This window comes from Drosophila biarmipes, chromosome 3R, assembly GCF_025231255.1.
Source record: "Drosophila biarmipes strain raj3 chromosome 3R, RU_DBia_V1.1, whole genome shotgun sequence".
In the NCBI taxonomy this organism is placed as follows: domain Eukaryota; kingdom Metazoa; phylum Arthropoda; class Insecta; order Diptera; family Drosophilidae; genus Drosophila; species Drosophila biarmipes.
Genome location: NC_066616.1, coordinates 22,954,876 through 22,977,294, shown reverse-complemented (window position 1 = coordinate 22,977,294; position 22,419 = coordinate 22,954,876). Strand labels below are relative to the sequence as shown.

At 43.8% G+C, this 22,419-nt stretch overlaps 1 protein-coding gene across 1 annotated transcript; it reads left to right on the top strand.

Moving 5' to 3' along the window:
* The first annotated feature begins 512 nt into the window (after window positions 1–512).
* On the top strand, window positions 513–22,036 carry LOC108026361 (pneumococcal serine-rich repeat protein). Its single transcript, XM_017097274.3, has 5 exons — window positions 513–901; window positions 5,807–6,214; window positions 13,007–13,119; window positions 18,648–18,879; window positions 20,180–22,036. Exons 2-5 carry the CDS (start codon window positions 5,993–5,995, stop codon window positions 21,515–21,517), a joined length of 1,905 nt encoding a protein of 634 aa, XP_016952763.1. The 5' UTR covers window positions 513–901; window positions 5,807–5,992; the 3' UTR covers window positions 21,518–22,036.
* Window positions 22,037–22,419: the final 383 nt, after the last annotated feature.

The following is a 22,419-nucleotide window of genomic DNA, read 5'->3' as shown; positions in this document are numbered from 1 at the left end:
GTTGAAATTACCAAACAATCATTATAAATCTTTTAAATTAATTAAAATAAATGTAAGCTATAAGAATATTGACAGAAACTCGAGTTCAATGACAGTAGAATTTAAATGCAAAGCTAACAAAAATTAAACATTCTTTGGGAAAGAAATTCCAGCTAGGCCAGGGTAATTTAATATAAATATTTGTAGTATTTGCAATATTTTAAATATATATATTTTTTTTGATCTCCAGAAGGCGTCGCCAGCAACGTCGACGATTAACCAGCGCCAGCGAATGGCAACTGCAACGAAGGAAAATCTGTGAAAATCCCGATTAGAATGAAGAGCCAGAGTGCGTTCACTCGCTCTCCGCTCAGCGACTTTCTCTCGGGAAACCCCGGGGGATGTTCATTTCCCGAACTCTCTCTCTCGCCGAGGTTGCTGGCGTGCTGTTGCTGTTGCTGCCGCAGAAATTGCTGCTGCCGCCGTCGTCGGCCGCTCGAAACGAATTTGGAATTCAGTTTTTGACTCGCAGTCGCTGAACACAGACGCGTCTCGCGTGTTGGCCCAAAAATCGAACTGAAAATTCTGAACGGAATACGAGACCTTCTCCAAGTTGAAGTGAAACATTGCCGGATAATACAAAACACAAGAGTTGAAATACCAAGCAAAATATTTGCCACATCACACCAAGCAACCGAACCGAATCACGCGCCGTGCAAAACCAATGAATGTTTTGGAATATAATATCTGTGCTCAGTGATATACCCCAAAAAAGTTTTCAAAAATCAATCGAAATTCTTTAAGCTATCCATTGGAATAATTGGCTCGAATCTGATCTGATTAGCTACCCAAAAGACAAGCAGAAACAGTTTAAGCTAACCACTTGACAAATATCCGTTGGAGTATAAGAGCAGAAAAGCGGGTAAGTGGGCAGGAAAATGGAAAAACCAAACGTGGATATTGAAAACTTTTACGCCGCGCGGATTACCTGGCGGTTTCGGGTTGAGCTTCTGTAGGCGCTGGTAAATCTTCTTAGCGGAGATCAACGGAATTTCCCTTTGATTAGGCTTTTATTACGCTAAAAAATGCCTAAAGTTGCGTTTTCCAAACTTCAAAGTGCGGTGACTAATTGAAATGGAGAGTGAAAAAGCATTCCAGAGGAAGTGGGGCCATAAAAAACGTAATTTATGGTAGGAAGTTGGGAGAACGCCGGGAATTATTCAAATAAGCAAGTGCAGGATTATATCTTATTCCAAACAAAATTCCCCGAAAGTGTGCGATGTGTCTCCATCCAACAGATATGTTTATCCATCTAGAATTACGGCCGAGTGATGAGTGATTTTGGTGGAAACCATCTAGCCAGCTATCAGTTGGTGGCCCACAGCTCCACGAGAATATGTAAACAAATCTTCTCTGGGGCTGCGGCTTTCTGCCCGTCTTCAAAGCGAAGAAACCGCCCCAGAGCCGAGAAAAGGGAAGAAAAGAAGACCCAGGGAGACCTTTAATTATAACCAAATACTAGTTGAGGCGACACCTTTGTTTGCCTGCACTTCGGTGTTTCGGGCCCTGTGTTTTCCATTCTGTAAATTTGTTTAAATTATTAGCAAACGCCGAGCAACAAGTGCACCAAAGCGAAGTTCATTATTTTCCAGCGACTCTGCGCTGTGTAAATCCTTTTGGTAAATAAGTATCCCCCGCCTGTCGGCAGCGTAACTCATAAATTCACGCAAAATAAAATTTATGTATCTTTCGGATGTCGGGGGGTCGGGGGTAGCCGGACCAGAAGATGTACGAAAGATCGCGATAAGATCTGGTCTTAAATGAGTTGTTAAACGGGAATCGTGGCCGCCATGGATATAAATAATAATAACAACTCAATCTGGAGTGGCGTGGGTAGCTCGAAAAGTCCCCGAACAAGTGAACTGCTGCAGTCAAAGTTCTGGAGCTGCCTTTCGGTTCCGTGTGAATGGGAACCTCTCTACCTGTTTGGCAAATTGAATTTTAATTCGGAATTGAGTTGTACACATGTCGGCCCTTTTTCACAGGATTTCCGCTTGCTGTTTAGCCTTTTTCAAACGAAATCCCCCGGCTAATTAGTATGCCAAACGTGTGTCCATGAAATTTACCAGCCAACTGCCTATCCTCTATGGCTGAAACATAAATTTCAGTAAAGTGTCGTCAGCCCGGAGGCACAGAAGTAAATGTATAATATTTATTACAAATGTTATCGGCAAGTGCAAGTATCTTATAGTTACCCTCTGTCTGTGTGAAGTCTGCTTCAAAGAAGCAAGTTCATTGAATCGGGCAACTTATGGCATACGCCTAAGCTACTTACAAGGTAAACTCCGCTCCAGACTCAAACAGAAAGTATCTTATGCAAATAGCTCTTTGTACGGGGGACAGAAATAAAACATTGGCCGAGGAATATTAAGCAGTAAGAAATTGTAAACACAAAGCAAAATATTTGTTATACGCTTGTAAATTTATCGCGGCAGAAGAGTCCGGGAAAGTGGCGTAGGAAAAGCGAAAGGAAAAGGAAAAGCCGGCTGGTCGGGGGGAAATTCGGGAGGCTGTTTTTCACGCTCAGCTGCCCGGCGGCCGAAGAGGAGCTGGCGAAAAGGAGGCTGAAGCCGGGCCTGAACAAAAAAAAAACTTTATCGCAGTACTCGCAGGACATGAATTTCCACCACCCATCCCGCCTCGTTCTTAATGCTGAGTGACATTGATGTGACATGCCGTCATCTTGCCCTCTCCCCCCCAACGTTGCTTTATTTAAAAGTTTTTCTTTCTTTCTGCTTTTTTTTTATTCGCCCAACGCCTCGGGGGCGTGGCAAGTTGTGTTTGGTTAGTAGAGCACACACACCTTGTGGAAAACAACGCCTCTGGGGGACCCTTGGCCCTGGCAAATAATAAATGATATGTAAACTAAGTCAAAAGTTGCCGTAGGTTGGGTAAATCACAACTTACGGGGGCCGGCAGCCCGGTAATTTGTGCGTGTGGCCAGGCCCGAAGGCATTTCCTGGAGATTAAAGATGAAAAACGGGGAAAGCCGACTTTAATCTAATTTAAAATATGTCCTAGAAAAAAAATCGGTTTAAAAACCTCTGATATTGACCTATCCGTTAGAATACAAGTAATAATATCTAAGGGATTTTAAAAGTAACTACACTTTTATGAACCAGTTAGTTCTTATCTTGAAGACATAAACCCTCAAGTAGATATCCCCTCACAGATTTTGCAACCATTATTTCCGAGGATAATTCCAACTGTCTGCCACATTTGTTCCACTTACGAGTCCGACAATCCCCCGCTGCGATATCAATGCCCTAACTATAATGTCTCAATGTGCGAGCCACAAAAAGTAGAACCCAGGCGAAAGAGAGCTAAGAGATACAAATTCTTACCTGAGCCGAGTTTTTCCTACGACGCACCCATATCAATTTCCTCTATGCGACCCAAAACGAATTAAAATTACACATTGACTGGCGGTCAAAAAAACGCAGAGGGAGCGAGGCACACATACCCTATAGACGGTAGGGATTTCGGAGATCCTTTGCCTGTCGCCAAGCCCGGCAACATTTATCATTCGAGCTAATAAATGCGTTTCCCTTACCTGACCGACACGAACCCAATTCCAATTGAGTCATATATGGCCATGGCAACCCCCTGTACGAGGCCTGACTTCTGGGCTGTGTCTATCTAATTTTACTTTTTCCCTTCTCCTCATTTCTTTTTTAACAATTTCCCAATCAAACAATTCAATTATGGAAGTGTATGAATTTCAGCCAGCTGTTCTCGTACTTGAACCGCAATTGTCTTTTGTCAAGTACTGGAAGAAGTTCTCCCGAAATAAATCAACGAGGAGCTGAAAGTGAAAGTAGGATGGGAGAAATGGCATTTTATATTTCGGGGGGAGAAATGGAAAACCCTTTAATTGGGCTTGAAGTGTCTGAGTTATGATGGGGAGGGGCATGAAGTAGATGCCCAGGCAGCTGTCCTATGAGTATGCCCAGCTTTAAGGCAATTACCCGAGTGTGCCCAGCTCTGGCTTTAAGACAATTATCTAAGTGCTTTCGCTGCCTTTGCCTTTGATTGCGGATCCATCCGCTCTTATCGAAAGGAGTTGCCCACGCTAATTGCCCCCCGCACCTCGGCACCTGATTCGCTTAGGACTTTGATTTCCATTACGCTTCCTTCTGAGCCTGTCCATAACATTTCCGTTTTACGCTTCAGTTAAGTCCGTTTCTCGGCTTAAAAGGAAGAGGCGCAGGGACACGGATAGGTAGGGGGCCACAGGCAGTCGACTTAATCTCAAAACAAATCGATTTCGTTGACTGTCTGTCTTGGGCCTGGGCTCCCTCCTTGGGTCTTTTTCAACACGATTTATTTCATTATTCTCGGCCTCTGCGTTTTTTTCTTAAGTTTTTGTCTGCCCAAGTTAATCACCCCGGCCAGACAATTCAATCGATTTTTGAGTAGAGACCAGCCAAAAGCGAGGCTTTAAGTTTTCTTGAAACCCAATCTGGTGTTTGGAGATTTCCTTTGCCGCTTTTAATTCGGTTTTACTTTTATTTTCGTCCGATTTCTTTTGTTATTTATTAGTTTGGTCCACGCTGGACTTCAATTCAATTCAATTTTCTTTACAACATCTCATCTTTGACATGTTTTGTGTGTCCGTCCGGCCGTCTGTTTGTCATTGTGTTTATATATCCAAGAGCTGCTCCGCCGTTCGCCTCCCGTTTCCTCCTTCAGGCCGTTGCCGTCTTCGTTTTTAATATCTTTTAATCTCCAATGTCAACAGCGGCTTACATTTGATTGCAAGACAACACATACACACAGCTCAGATACCATGTGTACACTGTAGATACTTTTTTTCGAGATCTTATCAGGCTGCAGTGCCTCGAATCGAGACTCTCTCCGCCGTTCCTCGGCAGAACTGTCAGCTAATTAAACGAAGCCAACTGGCAACATATGTTGGGACTGGGCATGGGATTCGGAATCGGAATAAGAATAAGATTCAGCCTCGCATCGAGATGCGATTCGATTCAGAGTCCCAACCTTGGACTTGGACTACCCCACACAACAGCTGGGGAATGCTCGGGCTGTCAGTGCAACTGAGAGACAAGTCCCGGGCCGCGATTTAAAAAAACCCATCCGCTCCTGAGTACTACACCTACCTACCGCGCCTTATAGCCCATCCGATGGCCGCGCAGGACCATCAATCATCGGTCCTAACTCAATTGAACCCCGAAAACCTAACGCCGAAAAAGGTTTCACCAAGTCAACCGTTTTTTCTCAATTATTTTGTCAGCATATGTGTGAAGAAAAAACACAACCGCAGCGAACAAAAAGAAAGGATAATAATAATAAAAGTATTGAAAATAGAAAGCAAGGAGCACACACGCCGGAAAAACTCGGGGTAAAACAATTGCCAGTGAGTCGACGGAAATCGGGGTGCAAAGGGATAAAAATAGCAGCGCTGGCGAGCAGAGTAAATAAAAATAAATAGCAAAAAATGGAAACGCATTAAGGAAAATCAATAAAAATTAACATTCGGTTACAGTGCTGGAGGGGGGTAGGTAGGTCGCTTTTTTCCAGGGGGTGGTTGGGCGGAGGATTTCATTTCATTTGTCGGGATTTGGCGGACAGTCGTGTTCGCGGGGAAATGGGCAGGATCAGGCCAATTAAAGATAGGGGAACCCGGCCATTACGTGCCAGGACATCCGTGTGTGAGATAATTAGCACACAAAAGAAGACACGGCCACATGCTGAGTACTTTTCAACTAACCAGAGTCCTTTCTCTGCTCTCTTCTCTTATGTTTTGCAGCTACAAGGCCGCCAATGAAGGCTGTCCAGATGACAGCGATCGGGCAGCGAATTTGACACGCACCCAAAAACTTCAAAGCGACTCGAAACCGAACCGGGAAACCCTACACATATAGATAATCCCCCGCAGCCCCGAAGATCGAGGCGGTTGACCCATACCACACCCCGTCCAAATCACACGAACTCAATGTGGAAAATGCTGGATATGATGGAACTGTCCGAGGCCGAGCTCTTCATGTTCGACTGCGACGACTGCTCGGGCACGCCCCTTGCCCCACCGCCCCAGTTCCTCATCCCGCCGCCACCGAGGCCGCCGGCGTTGGCCGAATTCACGGTGGTGCCGCAGGATTGCAACGAGGAGCAGTTGGCCCAGCAACAATGGGACAGCGATGTCTGCCAGGCAATGCCGGTGAGTTGAAAATTCTTTACAAAAATCTCATTTCTACACTTGGAAATTACGATACATAGCTCGGAATCAAAAAAATAGTGTAAGAAGACCAAGTTTCCGAAGAATTTGCGGTAAACAAAAAGCATAGCATACTTCTAGGCATTAATTTAAGAGATTTCTCATTGAAATAGCTCAGCACAGTTTCGGACACCTTTTTATATGATTACAAATCCTTAAACAAGTTTCAAGATAAACACTCAACCCAGCTGAGATTTCAGTGCCTAACTTCGGTGACAAAGTTCTTCCCCCAGTGCAGCTTAGGCTGATTATAATTTTGAGGGCGTTGCAAATGGGATTTTGCAGCCCAACCCCCTCGAGGGGATGATTATGCAAGCCAGCCCAACCCTCTCCTCGCATTGCCATAATGAGGCCTGCATTTTGGCACAGCTGTTGGGATTTTCCCCTAGACTGTTGATTTTCCGTTTCCCGAAGCGAGTTGCAAGTGATTTGGCTTTTTGTGAGAGGTGTCAGAATTGTATGTTGCCTTATTGAATTATGTGCTCCATGCGTATTACAATAACAAAGGCCTTCTTGTTGCCTCTCAAGTGGTGGGTTGTGGCGGTGGGCGTGGCCGGGGGAGTCGATTATGAGCTGGTAGTGCTGCAAATAAATGTTAACAGTTGAGTAGGCACTCCAAAAATCTGGCAAAGTATGTGAATTGATGTATTGACATAGCAAATTGCAACACCTGATTGGAAATCTGTTCGATTTTGCGGCCTGATAGGATAATTGGTGGATTATTACTTTGCTTCCTACGCAAAGTTCCCCTTAAATAACACTCCCTCTTAAATTTATGGGAAATGCGACCCTTTCCCGACCACTTCAACCTCTTTAGGGCCATTTAACTTTAAGTTAGCCACCCAGACAACAGGAAAAAGGACTCGATGAAAAATTGCCAACATGCCACGCCCACTCGGGCACACATCGCCCACTTTTTGGGTGCCGGCAGGAACCGCAAGGAATCACTTTAAAGCAAAGTGAAACAAATTTCCTTTCGTTTCAAGTCCTTCTGGCCTCCAGTTGCCGCAGCAACAGCTGTTGCTCCTTGGACTGTTGTTGTGGCCCTCATCATTATAAGGACGAGTGAGGACCTCGATGATGATGACGATACTTGGGTCTGGACCCTCCCCTCGTGGACAGTCACAGTTACAGCTACAGAAATTACAATAACAATGAAAAGTTAAGCGGCAAAAAGGACAACAGAAAGCATTTTTCGGCAACATATGGCCCAAAATCAACCCTCAACTTTAAAAGGTTGTCAGCGGTTACAAAGCAAAAGCAGGAGAAAAGCAGAAAAAATAGATATTTCTATATCATTTTTGTTGGGCTGCCCAGGAAAAACAGGCAAATAGATAATTTTTCATGTGGAAAAACTGTAACTCGGCACTCGTCTAATCTGGGGCAAGTGTTTGTTTAGGCGCCGAAGGCTGGGGGTTCTCTGGTAAAACAAAGATCAAATTCCACATATCAACACCGCAGCGGTCATTGATAAAATTTCACGTGCCCCAAAAGTACAACCAAAAAAAGAGGAGAAAAAACAGCCAAACTGGGAACTCTAACCCCCGAATCTTTCAGCTCCAAGTCGAGTGTTTTCCACTTAATTTCCAACATGATAAATTTAAATAAATATAACCGAAAACGAAACGCAACGCAACGCAACGAAGTGAGATGGGAAAAATGTATCCGTATAAACCGGATCGGTGTGTGGTCCGCCGTCATCTTAGAGCATTTTCTGTGTGGGCACTTGAGGCTGTCGCCGTTGATTTATGCTGACAAATCAAACGTTAATGTTAACATGCAGTTTATGTCAGAAACTGTATCTCACGGCCCTCGCCTAAAGTATTCCCAAATCTGAAACCCATTCGAGAGATTATTTTAGAGATTTAATAACGTTCCATGGGGAATTGCAATGGGGAATGCCGCACACAAATCGCAGGTAAACAGCATTAAAATCTCGGCGAAATCAGCTTAAAATCAATTTGAGCAACCGAATCAATTTAATGGATTAGCGTTGACGAATAAAATTCAATGGCGAAAAGCTCTCGCTCTGCCGTTCGCCCATCAAATTGATAAGTTTAAGGGGAATTGTGCCAATTTGGGGTTGTGCGTGGGTGTAATTGTCAACCGGCAGAGGGAAAAGCGAAGGAAAAGCGAGGGAAAGCAAAGGGAAAGCGAAGGAAAAGCCCGGCGAGAAAAGCTGGAAAAAACCTTTAAAAGGCAAGCGGAAGTGGCATCCTCGCCAGACATGCGAAATTAAATTTCCACCGAGTGTGGAAGCCAAGGAGCAAAAATACTTGACAAGCAGCTTCTGATTTGCTCCAATGGGCGTGGCAGCAAATAATCCTTTTTCCAGCTTTCGCTTCCTTCTTCCTGGAGTCGGGCTATATATAGATACTTAGATATATATTTGGGGAGCAGCTCTTCTTTAAGCAGACGAGAAACTGTTGAAGACGATGACAAAGCAGGGCGTTTCGGGGGGTCGAAGGACATCCAGACAGCCAGGGTGTGTAGCAAATAGCATGACATTGATATCAAATGTCGTGAGAATGCGAAATTCCTTAGCTGTTTCCTTCTCTATATATAGCTAAATTTTGTTGCCTTTGGCTTTTGTTGTAGTCTGCTTTTGGGCGCTTTGGCTTTTGGTTTCCCAGGAGTTGGTGGGTGGCTGGCTGGCTGGCTGGCTGAGTGGGTGGTGTTGGCTTAGAATGACAAGGCCGTTGTTGCTGTTGTTATTGCCGCTGCTGTTTAGTGTTGATGTTGTTTACAGTTGACATAGCCAGACACAGCTGCAGACAGTGGCAAAAATCAGTCCGGAAAAAAGGGAGCTGAATGAAAAATATTTGTGTGCACAAAAATTGAATTTTCATGCCATGATGTATTCCAGTGAAATATCAAAATATTCTTTTGCTCGAATAAATAAGATATTTTTCGAGTGGAGAGACTCTTAAGCTTGTTTAAAGCTGTTTACACTTGATCTTAAACCTAATTCCAAGAAAAGTAACAAACTTTAAAGGAATTCTTACCCCTTTGAGCCCTCTGCTGAATTTCCCATTTTCTGTTGCACTTATCGGCGCCATCTCAGCCACATCGGCCCAACAAGTTTCGCAACTCATTACACCCCCCGAACATCTTATGGGAATGGGGCTCAATCACGAGCTGTTTCCAAACAATTGCACTGCCAAGTGGTTACAGAAAACCCCGGGGAGGTGGCGGAGTAGGATATATCCACACCAGGTCGATTCTCGATATGCACGTGCAATGAAATCGAAGTTGGGGGTGCTAAAAAAAAAATGGGGAAAATGCTGGAAAAGTGTGGATGGGCGGGGGTAAGGCCAGCCACACATGCATCGCATGTTCGGAAAAACTTTTGCCATGTTATCAAAGCAGCCAAGTTCTGGCCTTTGTTGCTGTTGCTGTTGCGAAATAGTTTTCATCCTGCAAGTGGCACGTGCTTGTTGCTGGCTTTTCCTTTTGTCGTGTTTTGATGGTGAAAACTTTTGTGTTTTTCTCATCAGGCACGAAAATGAAAACGCGGTAGTCGTTGACTTTGCCAGCGAAAAGTTGTTAACTTTAAAGTTTTCTCGAGCGGTGAGAACTGCGAACTTTTCTGTAGGTGGCGTTAGCGGTAGAATTCATTTTGACGACTGATTTTGATGACTTGCCAAACGGTCTCCCTACTTTCAACAATGTTGCTTCAGCTTTTTTACGCACTTTGGGCACACTTAAAAATTGGGTCAAAGGCGAACATTTCACTTTATGGCCTACTCAAGGAGCCGCCCTTGAGCCTGGTGATTTTTCATGATTAAAAAGTTGCCACAAGGCCGGAAAAACATTCACATTCGCAGCAAACACCAAGCACCACCCACCGCACAGAAACTCACACGCATAAAAGCAAACAACATCTTGCAGCTTTGGCTGCGTTAATCTCACTTTGCCTTATTCCCGCTTTTTATTATTATTATTTTTTCGGGAGGGTGTAAACTTTAAGCCATAATTTTAAATTCCGCCCCACAGCCAAGAGCCAAAACCCGCCGACTAATGGCTTTTGTTGTCTGCAAGTTGAAGGAGGGCTTAATTATTTTATCGGGCAAGTTGCTCTTGATGCACTGAAAGAAAGATATTTTCGTGTTTTTCTGTAGAAAAACTTATCAATATGGGTTTAGGAAATAGATTTAAAGTGTTTATTGGATTAACCCATTTTTTCCGAGTGCCTACTGTTTGTACTTCCCAGTATTCTGTATTCCCTAGGCATAAATCGTTCAAACCTTATCGCTATCTTGTGTTTACATTGCCTACTCCTTTTTTCCTGCTTTTCTTTATTTAATTTAATTTATGGAATGCCCAGGGGCCAGGGCGAGTGTGTGCTGTGCTGTTAAATAGGAACCGAGAGGGGTGAGTGGTTACTACAAGCGGCCCAGATGGAAAGCCTTCAATCATACCGGTGGCACCGCTTATCTGGGCAAACAGCGGCAACCCTACTTCTGTTGTTATCGATAATGCGACTCTGTTTGCTTTATTTGCTGTTACCCCGCTTTTTATCTTCGGCTTAATCCGTGGGGCAGCTGGAAGCGTTTCGGTGGCAATCGACAACTGTCGCAATGTGTACAGCCATTGCCCCCGCCACCGCCATTCTCCAGAAACAAGCTCCACTCACTTATTTGTTTGGCCCCAAAATGAGCATTACAAATAGGTAAACGCATGTATGTATTTTAGATTTATCGATTATCAACGCACAGGCTGGCAGTCACGCACAATGCAGTTCAAAGTTGACTGGAAAATGTGTGAGGCGTACGAAATGAAAGAGGGAAATGTTGCCGGGGCGAGACAAAAGGAAATTGTTTCATTTTCTTTTCACCGTCTGAAGAAAAAATCCAATGACGCAAGTGTGATTTCTATTAATTCAATTGGGAATATGTGGTGGAAAAAGAGGGGTGTATTATTGTAGGGAAACATGAGAGGCATATTTGCTACATTAAAGATTTTGTAACTTCTCAAAATTACTTAAATACTAATAGACTGCTAAAATATTTTATTTCCTTGAATTTGTGTTAGTAAAATATGTATCTCAATTTTTTTTTAATACCTTTACAATTTAATATTTTTTTTGATGGCTTGTACCGCCCTCGGCAAATCCCCCGAGTCCCTTGAACTGCTCCAAATTCAATCAAAAGCCCGAAAATAAAAGACAGAGGGAAAATCTGGTGTCAGGTCTCATTAATCAATTTGATTACGAGCATTTGGGCAGTTCCCCCGCCAGACTTCGAGCTTTTGGCGTTGCACTGCACACACATGCCACACATAATTGTTTAATTTATTATTATTTGTATTTGGTTTTCGGCGTCGCCGGGCGATTTGTCTCTGAATGGGTTTCAAAATACAAATTTCTTAATTTTTATTTGTGTGCATTTGGCTTGGCGCGGTGATAAGCGATTTCCCCCCTTTCTGTTCGATAATTTAAACAATTTCGCCATGTGGAAGACGGCTGTTGGATGTCAATATTTTAATGGCTTATCTCGGGGGGGCTAGATGGAAATGCTCTCTTGTAATTTCTGTTTGTTTACGCTCTCAATGGAATACGAATAATATTTATATTTGCCGCGAACGCATGATTAATTACTATGCTCCGGCTGATAAGCGTTTGAATCGCTTTGTGAGCGGCGCAGAGTGTGCTTCCGCATTTTGCCGCAAAACTGTGCCACTCGTATTTGTGTTTGATGTGGGCAAATAAATCAAAATCGGAAAGTTGGAAAAATGCTTTTAATAAATTAGTAAATGCACAAAATGCATTACGAATTAAAGAGTAACCTACATTCGAAGACAAAGAGAGCCAGTTAAAGACAAACAAACAGCCGGCGAAATTATTTGCACAGCTGTCAAAGTTTGACCCCATTTCCGGTCTGTTTGCATCCCCCTCACTCGCTCTCCCCCTGTGGCCCTCTCACTCGCACACTCTGCGTCTCTGTGACCGAAAAATATTTTCCATGTTTTTGAGTGATTTATGCCATGTGTGTGTGTGTGTGGAACGACAGGTGCATTTGTGAAAGACTTTTCCCCACATCTTCGCTTTTTTTGTTTTGGGGTTTTCAAGTTTGACTCTCGGGTCAAACGCCCAAACAAAATGAAATAAATAAAGAGATAAATAAAAATATTTAATGCAAAATATTTCGGTTTATCTTCTTGTGACAGGTGAGAGGCGGAAAGCTGATGGGCCGAGTTGTCAGTCGAGCGAGATTAGAAAAATGTTTGAGTGGAATTTTGATTTTTGGCATTTCCTAAATTAAGGAAAACCCCCACAACTTATCAATCTTTATTCACTTTTCGTATCAACTGATTTCGCCTATTTATACCCGAGTTCATCATTTATTTAGCAACTTTTTTGCATGCCCAAGCACAAATTCAAAGGCAAATTGCCCGCCTTAACCCCCGCTCGGCTGACCTTAATTTCCTGGGCCTGGTCAAAAAAAAGGTAAAACGCCCACACTTCCCAGACTGAGTTTGAGGAAAAGCCAAAGTAACCGAAAGGTTAACAGCCCAAGTCGCGTGCGCTGCGCTTTTGTTTGCATTTCGTTAGGCATATTTACCAAAATATTTTCCTCTTCGAATTGGTTTTCCTTTTGGCCGCGCGTTTTGGGGCCTTTGTTTATATGCAAAATGGCTTTGTGTTTGAGTTGAGCGTTGATTTACTCACATTTAACTTTTACTTTCACCCATACCTATACTAAGACCTCTGTTTTCCCCTCTATATCTTTGCAGATCTTGGATGCCAGCCTGTACAGCAGCCAGTCGTTGGCCACATCGGCCATGATAGCCGTGTTCGCGCTGTTCTTGGTCTTGATTGTCCTCTTCTCCTCGCTGTTCATTTGGAAGTAAGTACACTGAAAAATATAACACTTAAAAGGGGGCAATAGAAAAACAGGTTTTTATCTAGGGATTATACGAAATGTATCTCTTAGAACGTATTAAAATGATGTTATATTGGGTTATATAGGTAAATCAATCAGTATATATGATCTTCATATGATCTTTGGATTTTTTTTCGGTGTCCTGAGCCGAGATCCCCGCAATGACTCAATTACTTGGCCTGGCCCACACACACACCATGGCTTTCCCGCCTGCAAACGCCTTGTGTGGCTTTGTCTTGACTATTACGGCGGCTTGTCCCCTTCTGGCAACTATTTTTTCCTTGGTTTTCTCCTCTTTACTTTACCGCAGTGGAAGCTGCGGACTTTTGAGGCTTTAAAGGAGGCGTTAACCAATGCCTGCAACATGTTGCTCTTTTGCCTTTATGATTTATGTGGCCCCAAGCCGCAGGAAAAAAAAGAGTTTGCAGTGGTAGATAGCTGAGATGCGATAAAGAGGCGGAGTGAGCCTTTATTTCATAGAAAATGTTTGGCATTGCGGAGAGGAATTAAAGCCACTTTAATTTTTAAAACATACACCCCGCAAGAAGAAATGAAATTTGCGAATTTCATCCGTCCGAAATGGCAACCCTAAAAAACTTAATCAACTCGGGCAGCTCAGAGGATGATAAATTCTCCACCGGCACTGGGAAATAAAATGCAGTGCGATGCAGGTGAGCTGGTAAAAACGCGGTGGCCAAAAGTGTTGAGCCGCAAAAATGTTCACGCCATATGAAAAATGCAAGCAATGCATAAACATTATAAAACTATATCAAAAATGTATGTAAACATGCGAGCAAAAAATGTGGCAAAATAGAAGGAAATAAACTGGAGGAATAAAAACCCATTTGGCAAAGCTGTTCAAAGAGCGCGAGAAAGAGACGGGTAGCGAGCGAAAGAAAGAGAGGGGAGAAGCGCGTTGCCAAACGAAAATTAATGTAGTCTACTTTTGAGCGGGGCCACACTGACCTATATGGCCATGTAAGTGTGTGTGTGTGCGTGTGCGGGTGCACTTAAAACCGAAACTAAATTAAATTGAAATTTAAAATAAATGTTGCTGCAGCAGCTACAAGAAAAAAGCACGTGAGAAATGTTCCAGGCACACACACAAATCAACTTTTAGTTGGTTGAGAAAAAATCCCCCACACGCCACACACACACACGTAGCCCCACAAGTAAAGATATAAAACAATTTACTTTTACAGTCTCCGCAAAAAAAATAGGAAAAAACACTGGAAAAAAACCCAGTCAGATTGCAAACGAAATGAAATCTGCTGCAGAAATAAACCACAAAAGAGGGGCCGGCAAAACGGGGGGCGAGTGAAACAAGTCCTGGACATTGTTTGCATGTAATGCAGTGTGGCAACAGAGCCCGGAAAAGCTGGGAAAGCTGGAAAAGATTTTTGCACGCACAGCAGAGTAGAACGAACAGAGAGGCGGCTAGATAATGGCTATGGGCAAGGCCAAAGCTTTACACATCTGCACTTTTTTTTTAGCCACCCCCACCGCCCTTAAAGGGTTAAAGCCGAACTCAAGGATGTGGGATTTTCGTGGAATATACAAGAGAGAGCATACCCAAAACGGCCCATTCTTCTGCTCTCATTAACATCAACAAGTGTTGAAGTAGCATGCTACCCGAAAACCCAAGGCTGTCCCAAAATCGATTTTCCTTTCAGCAACAATACGCAACTTGTTCGGAAATATTCATGGGTCTGTGGGAAAAAACAGGGGACGGGAGTTATGGCTACAAGCGATTTTCATACATATTCATTAAAGTTTGCTGACCGCACGCACGCACAGTGGGCGGAAAATGGTTGGGAAATGTATGGGCGGAGTGGGTGGTGCTGGGGCTTGGAAAAACACTGAATGTTGTTGTTGTGCTTCATCATTTTTGAGGTTATGCCTCGCCATAACAAAGGCAGCAAAGGCAGAAAAAAAAATACAGGACAAACGGGCATCTTTATCACATAGTTATCTATGCATGCGTGTGTGTGTGTGTGGGTGGGTGTATCTGCTTTAAGTGTCTAACTGACCTCCGCCCCAAAGTCGTATCTGTGTGTTTGTGCCATTTTTGTGGCATTTATGATGTGGCACATTATTTTTGCTTTTATGTGCTGCGTGTCCTGGAGCCCAGAAAGGGGAGGAGCGCAAAGGAACACACAACTATGAAAAGCCATAAATAAAATAGCAACTAATTTTATTTATATTTCTGTTCGAGCCTCAAACAAATCAAATAGTCATGGCGTTACTGCAAGAAAAAGTCTGCGGCTTTGTTATGTGGAATTCTTGATTCCCGACTCCTGTGTTGTGTTTTCCCGCTCGCTTTGTGGCCTTTAAATTCTTCATAAGTAATTAATTAAAATGCCCCGACAGATTGCCCCCAACCGATTATCATATAAAATTCAAACCATAAATTGCATTTATTATGATGCATTCTGCCCTTTTTTCTCCCCCTCTCGGCCCTCCTCATTTCCGCTGGTAATTACCTTAATTATTTTAATAAACCGCCAGAGTGTTTTCAGCACTCTGCGATTGCCACACACTTTGCTGCAAATGTTTGCATATTGGAACTTTATTAATTACACGAGATGCGAGTGCCGCACCAAAAACCATATGCAACACGTGTGCGTGTGGCGGTGGCGAGATGACAAAAAATGATGCGTATGAAAAAAAACTGAAGCTCTTGTTATTAAAATTGTTAACATTGTCGTCAGTTAATAATATTTCAATAAATGTATATGCTTAATTTGTGCACAAATACTTTCGGCCCCGGCAAATGGTGGTAAAATATTTCACAAATTTAAGGCCGCGGCAAAGTCAAGGCCTCGGCGAAATGTTCATTTATATTAAATGAGCGGGGAAACCCTGGCAACCACGAAAAGTAAAAGTTATGGCAGCATTAACATTGTTGACTCTTGAATAAATAAAATCAATTTTACCTGACTGTTCTGACTTCTGCATAGCAATCACAATTTCAGCATATTACAGCGAAGGGAGCGTAGCTCATCGCGGTTGTCTTGGCAATTTCCCTTTTAATCAAATGCAACTCGGGGTCTTCCAGGGTTGCCACGCTACTGTGTGACTCATGCCGCCAACAGCTGTCCCTTTCCACTTTTCCTGCCTTTGGCCGCTTTTGGTAATTTGATGCCTAGTCGAGTCTTGCCCTGCGGTTTTGTCTCTGCGGTCAGTTTGTTTGTTGGCTGGCTGGCTGGCTGGCTGGCTGGCTGGTCAACTGCAGTGAAATTATGCAATGGTCATTCCGAAGGGAATTCCAAAGGGGGACTCGGCGGGGGGCAGGCAGACCACCAAAGTGGCGGTGTCGGTTTTGTGGCCCCAGTAAGCAGTCAAATAGCATTTACTTTGACTGCAGTTCAAACGAAATTATTGCCTGGGAAAATGTATTCATTAAGTGTGGTGAACAAAAATGCAGGAAATTAGTTGGACTGCAAAATTGTGGGTCTTTCGAAATATATTTCCAACACTTTTATATACTAAATTGAATAAGAATCATACCATTTTGTACGTTTCTTTTTAAGCTATGCAGATTTTGAGTTCTGCCTGTTTACTTACCTTGTTAGAATCTCTTTTTGTGCAATTTCCATATCAAAGTCTTTACACGCCCGCCTCTAGCATTCAACTCCTCCATTTCCCAATGCCTTGGGAATATTTGCAGTACTTCTGCTCATTCTGTTCCCCAGCTCTATTTGGTTTCCTTTCCTTTGTAGTTTTGCTTTTTTACGTGCCCGGCTCTGCTTTTTGCAACCCCCAAAGTGTGAGGACCAGGAACTTTAGTTCAGAGTTCATAAATAAAAGATTCACTTCTTGCCAGGCAGTAACTCCCTCACACGCACACAACAACATTGTTGCCCCTTTGGTTGCCGGCTACTTTTTATTGTAAATTGCTTATGCCAAAAGGAGAAACCCGTGTCTGCTCCTGCTCCTGCTTCTGATTCTGTTTCTGTTTCAGTTCCAGCCCCCCAAAGGTATTTCCCATTTCGCATTTGGCTTAAGCTTTGCCTGGCTTCAACCCCTTCTGGATTCTGCATATATCGAGCATACAAATGGTTTACTTTCTTGCCAAATTGTACGACACTCTGGGGGATGCCTCCGAGTCCTTTGGCCTCTCTTTATGGCCAGTTGGCCATAACGCTTAGAAATCAAACAAACCTCTCAAAGGGTTAAGCCAACAGGGCTGCCACCCCCTCTCCACTTTTTCGCATTCATTCTTGATTTCGTTTTTACGCCTCGTAAGTGAAATGAAATGAAATGGAATGGCGTTGGGCCTGGGACAGAAGTCGAGTGCCGAGTGCCGAGTGCCTTGGCTTGTGGCATGCCACATTATTTAATTTACTTTTAAGAATATTCCAACTGGCAGACATCCACATTCACAACCTCATTCCCGGCGAAGCACTCCTCCTTGTCTTACTCTCACCCAAAAGTCAACAAGCTGTTCTTGAGCTGGCTAACATGAAATGTGAGAGGCGTGTGTGTGTAAGTTCTGTCTATTATATCCTGCAGGGAATCTGGGCTATAGCACTTTCCCAAACACGGTTTGTAACCCAGCCAATAGAGTCTTGAAGTACTTAATCTCAAAATGCTTGAAAAGCTCACATTTTAATTGGATCGATGCCAGTTAAGCTTCAATTAGTACTTCAAAAATATAATATCTTTAAATCTCTACCCAAAATAGTTAAGATATCTCAGGGAATTCATTTATTAGGTAAAACAAAATTCGTATATACTTTTCCTCCAGGCGAAACCCCTAAAAGTAGGCAAGCATTTTTAATGTCTTCCCACAATCAGTTTCCACGTGTGCGTCTGTGTTTGTACTTGGCTGAGGGTTTTTACGAGCGACTTCCGTTTTGACATCGCAACATGTTTACCTACAAGACATTACGAGGATGTCGGGCTCATCCTTCCCCCAGTTACGTGGCGTCAATTTAATTTCACATTTTTCATTATGCTTATGGCTGCCTGGGCTCCAGCTCCACAGCTCCTCAGCTCCTCAAGGCTGTCTGTTTTCTTTGCCAGGGGCAACACTTAATTATGTTCATTATTTTCATGGCACGCGGTTGTCGCTCCTTGGGAATCCCCGCCTTTTTGCCCGGCTCATCATCATTCTGACATCCTCGACGCTTTGTGCTCATTTAAATTGAATTTCGGCTGGGTGTGTGTGTGCCATGGCATTCTTTATTAATCAAATTGTTTTCGGGCAATTTTGCAAAGGAGGCAAAAGCCTGGCCCTTGGCTTGTTTACCTGACATTTATCAAGGTTGCTCCTTCGCCCAGTTGGTCATTACAAATCGATTTATCTTTGGCCCGGGCGAAGAACTTATGGCTCTATTAGCTGGCCAGGGGGAAGGTGAAAGAGCAACGCTAAATGTTGGCCAAAGCCGAGCAACATCATCATCATCATCAGTCTTTCTTAGCTATCCTTGAAGCACCTACCCACCTAGATATTTACTAATCTCTTCTCTCTTTTTTTTTCCTTGCAGAAACAAGCGGAAGGTGCAGAACCTGCTGCCCTGCAAGACGCCCACCCGCGGCCCCCTCAACGGAGCCATGCCCCTGGGCGGCGGCACCTTGGGATCGGCGCACCATCATCACCATCACGGGATGTACGAGGATCCGGATGCGCACTTGGGTCACCACAGACCCCTGGTGATGCATCGGCATCACCACCAGCAGCTGGCCCACCATCATCACTATCAGCAGCATCACTCCGAGGTTAGTACTCATCTTCAGACGCTTTCTTGAATCCCGATGTAGGACAATGAGGTTTCCGATGCGCGGTTCCCACCCTCACCTCACTCACAACTGACAAACATTACGACAATCGCTGTCAAAACATTGCGCAGTCATTGTCTCGAGTTCGGGTTACTGAACAGACCAGTCTGTTTTTGATCCTGTCACATGCAATTCAATTGAAAGACGAAACCACATTTCCTCCGCGCCAAGGATATCCCTTTCGGCATATTATTCATTTATGTCTATGGCTCTTTATGCCCATTGTACGCCTCAATTTACACTTGAACTTGACATGGCACATATATGTACAATACCATATGAACGGGCAAGATATGTCGTATCCTGTGCCTACCCCCAGTCAGCTTAATTTCAGATCCTTTGTGTGCCTAAATATTTTACGACTCTGACGCCTCGAAGGCTTTTTTCTGACCCAAAACGTGTTTTCTTTATGGCGCGCTCTCTCACCCCCGGTCTTATGCCATTTTTTCATATTTTATGTTCGAGTTTTGCGCTTTTGTCGGGGACTCACCCTATAAAGTGTGTGTTTATTTTACTGTCTGATAAACAGCTCCTTGAGGGTGCCTAATATGAACTGGCGGCTTATGTATTTGCCAGTTCAATTAGTTTCTATATTTTTAAAACCCTTTTCTGCTTAGTATTCATTTCCCGACGCCATTTCCAATTAGTTGGGCATTTGCCCTAGTTTTTAAAGCCCAATTGGTGGAAGGGAAGAGCCCTTCAACTTTTACTCTTAATACTTTAACTGGGGCATTTTTACTTCCTTGTTTTTTTCTTTTTACGCATTTATTATTCATTTTCCCGTGGCATTTTTAACTTCTTCGCTTTTTTTGCCTTTGTCAGCTTTGTTCTGTTTCAACAACTGCTTATGCTGCTCGGCTGCCTCGCTTCCCTTGCAACTTGCCCCTTTTTCGCCTGTCACATTTCAAAGTCCTGCCGGAGGGTACGTGGCTGTAAAGCGGCTTACCAGGAAAAACCTTTTCCTTTCCCGCAAGAGGGTTGCAAATTGCACACCGCGCACAAAAGTGGCATAATAATGAGCTGTACTTATAATAATGATTTTTAAGAACTTTTTCTTAAACTTAAATTAGGTAGAAAAATCTTTTCTTTTTAAAAATGTAAAAATATCTCTTATTCTTGAAATACACATTTCTTCCTGTGTATTTAAGAGCGAAAGTAGAGCCACCCCTTTCTCAACCTCCTTTTTACACTCCTTCTTGAACAATAACTTACTAATTTATTTTCCTTCTTCTCATTACAGCTGCTCCAAGGCAAGAGCATTCACTATCCCAGCGGCTATCCCATGACGCGTTCGCCTCCGTTTTTGGTCAGCTCCTCACCTGGTCCCGATCCCTATCGCTCCAACGACAATGTCTACGAGGAACTGGGACCTGGACGCGTGGATTCCGATGGTGAATCGGAGCCACCACTGCATTCCGATGATGATTTCGCCGAGGATGAGCTGTCGCTGCCAGGCGAATGCAGTTTCCAGAAGGAAACCAATCTGCCAGCCGCCGCCGGTGCCACGCCCTACCACGAGAGGGCGGCTAGTACCAGCACGGGAGCAACAGGTGGCGTTGGAGCGAGTGCCACAACATCCTCCAGCCTGCAACAGACGACCCAAGAGCGCCACAGTGTGCTGAGCAGTGGCTCCTCGACGGGTCAGGATGCCTCCACGGCCACAGCCTCCTCGGCCAGCAATAATAATCACGAGTTGACAGCGGGCTCCAGCAATCGGCGCACAGCTCGCACGCGACAAAGCCGTGCAGCCCAGAACCAGAACCAGGAGCAGGATCTCAACAACAGCAGTTCCACGGCGGATATAGCCGACTTGGCACCGCTCTACGACAACCGCAGCAATCTCATGTCCCTGGGCTACATGGCCCGCTCGACGGCCCCGCAGTTCTACAACACCCTGGAGCACGAGGTGGAGCGTAGGAATCGGATTAACGCCCAGCTGAGTAAAGTTCCAGTGCCTCCACTCTCGACAATCTACAGGGAACGCATCCGGTATCCCCAAGCCAGCCAGCAGTATCCGTCGAGTGCGGCCAGTGGCTTGATGGCGGCCACCATGAGGGCGAGAACCCAGCCCAGGGTATTGGATCGTCGATTGGCACCCCATCAGCACCAGCACCATCGCATCCATGCCGCTCCCATGGCCCAGGAGCCGTCCTATTGCTATGCGGAGCCCATGTACAACGCCAACTATTACTACGAAAGTGCTGGTGCCGCCCGCCCCTATGCCTCCACCTTGCTGCCCACTGCCGGCGACTACAGGCATCCCTATGGGGACTCGAGCTTTGGTTCCGATTCGGGATACAGCCACCACACGCCTGCCAGCTCGATTGGGCGACAGGATTACGACCTCGCCGAGCCACAGGTGCTGACCCAACCGAAAGCGAGCAAGCTGAGTTCGGCCCTCAACTTCAGTTGGAATCGTAACTCCCGGAGCAAGGCGACTCCTGGTGGGGCCATGCCGAAGACCTCGGGGAACAGCAGCAACAGCAGCGCCACCAGTCCCAACAACAACAGCAGCGCCTGCTCCACCGTCACATCTCAGTTGGAGAACAACAATGCTGCGAGTCTCTCACCAGCGTAGATAAACTAATGGCAGATATCCTATAAAATATATCCTTGTAAATAGGGGCTTTAAACCTAAAAAGAATAAACCCTTGTACAGTTAGTCATATCCTAAGCTAAGCACACTAAATATCAAAACTGTCCTGCGTGTACATCGTCAAAGCAATAGTTATTTAACAGATATACTAAACTCTATGCAGAGAGCCCAAAGTTTCTTGATAGCACTGTCAAAGAGGGTTGCCATACCACCAAGTTTGAGCTCTGTTTCAAAAGCAAGAACTTGTCGCAAAGCAAAGAACTTATAGGTCATAAGTGTTTTTCCAATGTGATTGCCAAATTCTACATTATAATCCTAAACTAAACTAAAAACTGCGAAACTAATTTATAATATAGTTATATTTAATGTATGTCCACTAAGTACTCTTAAGTTTAACTTTAGTTTTGTTTGTTATTTTAGTTTTTAAGTGAAGTATAAAAAAAAATGCGTTGAACAGAAGGTCAACAAAAATATACCAAAATATTTAAAAACAAATGAAAATCAATGAAGTGGATTTTTTATTTTATTTGCTGCCTTTTGTCCCCTTTTTCTCCTATTTTTTTGTTATCCCATTGACCTCCTCTGTTTAAAATTCCAAATATTTAAATAAGTGGGCCATGTGTTTTTTATCTTCTACGAATATAAGTCCAAATTGGTAAAAACAACCTTTTTATATCTTTGACAGAACAGAATTTTTGATTCTTTAAACAATAATTTAGCATACTTATAGACGCATCAATAAATTATTTGATAATATTTTACTTTTCCTTGCATACTTTTTGGAGCAGCAGTAAATGTTACTTACTTAACAGTGGCTAACAAGTCTGTTATTTCACAGCCCTCAATTTATTTTTTCTCCTTTTTCCACAGAGCTTAAAAATGTA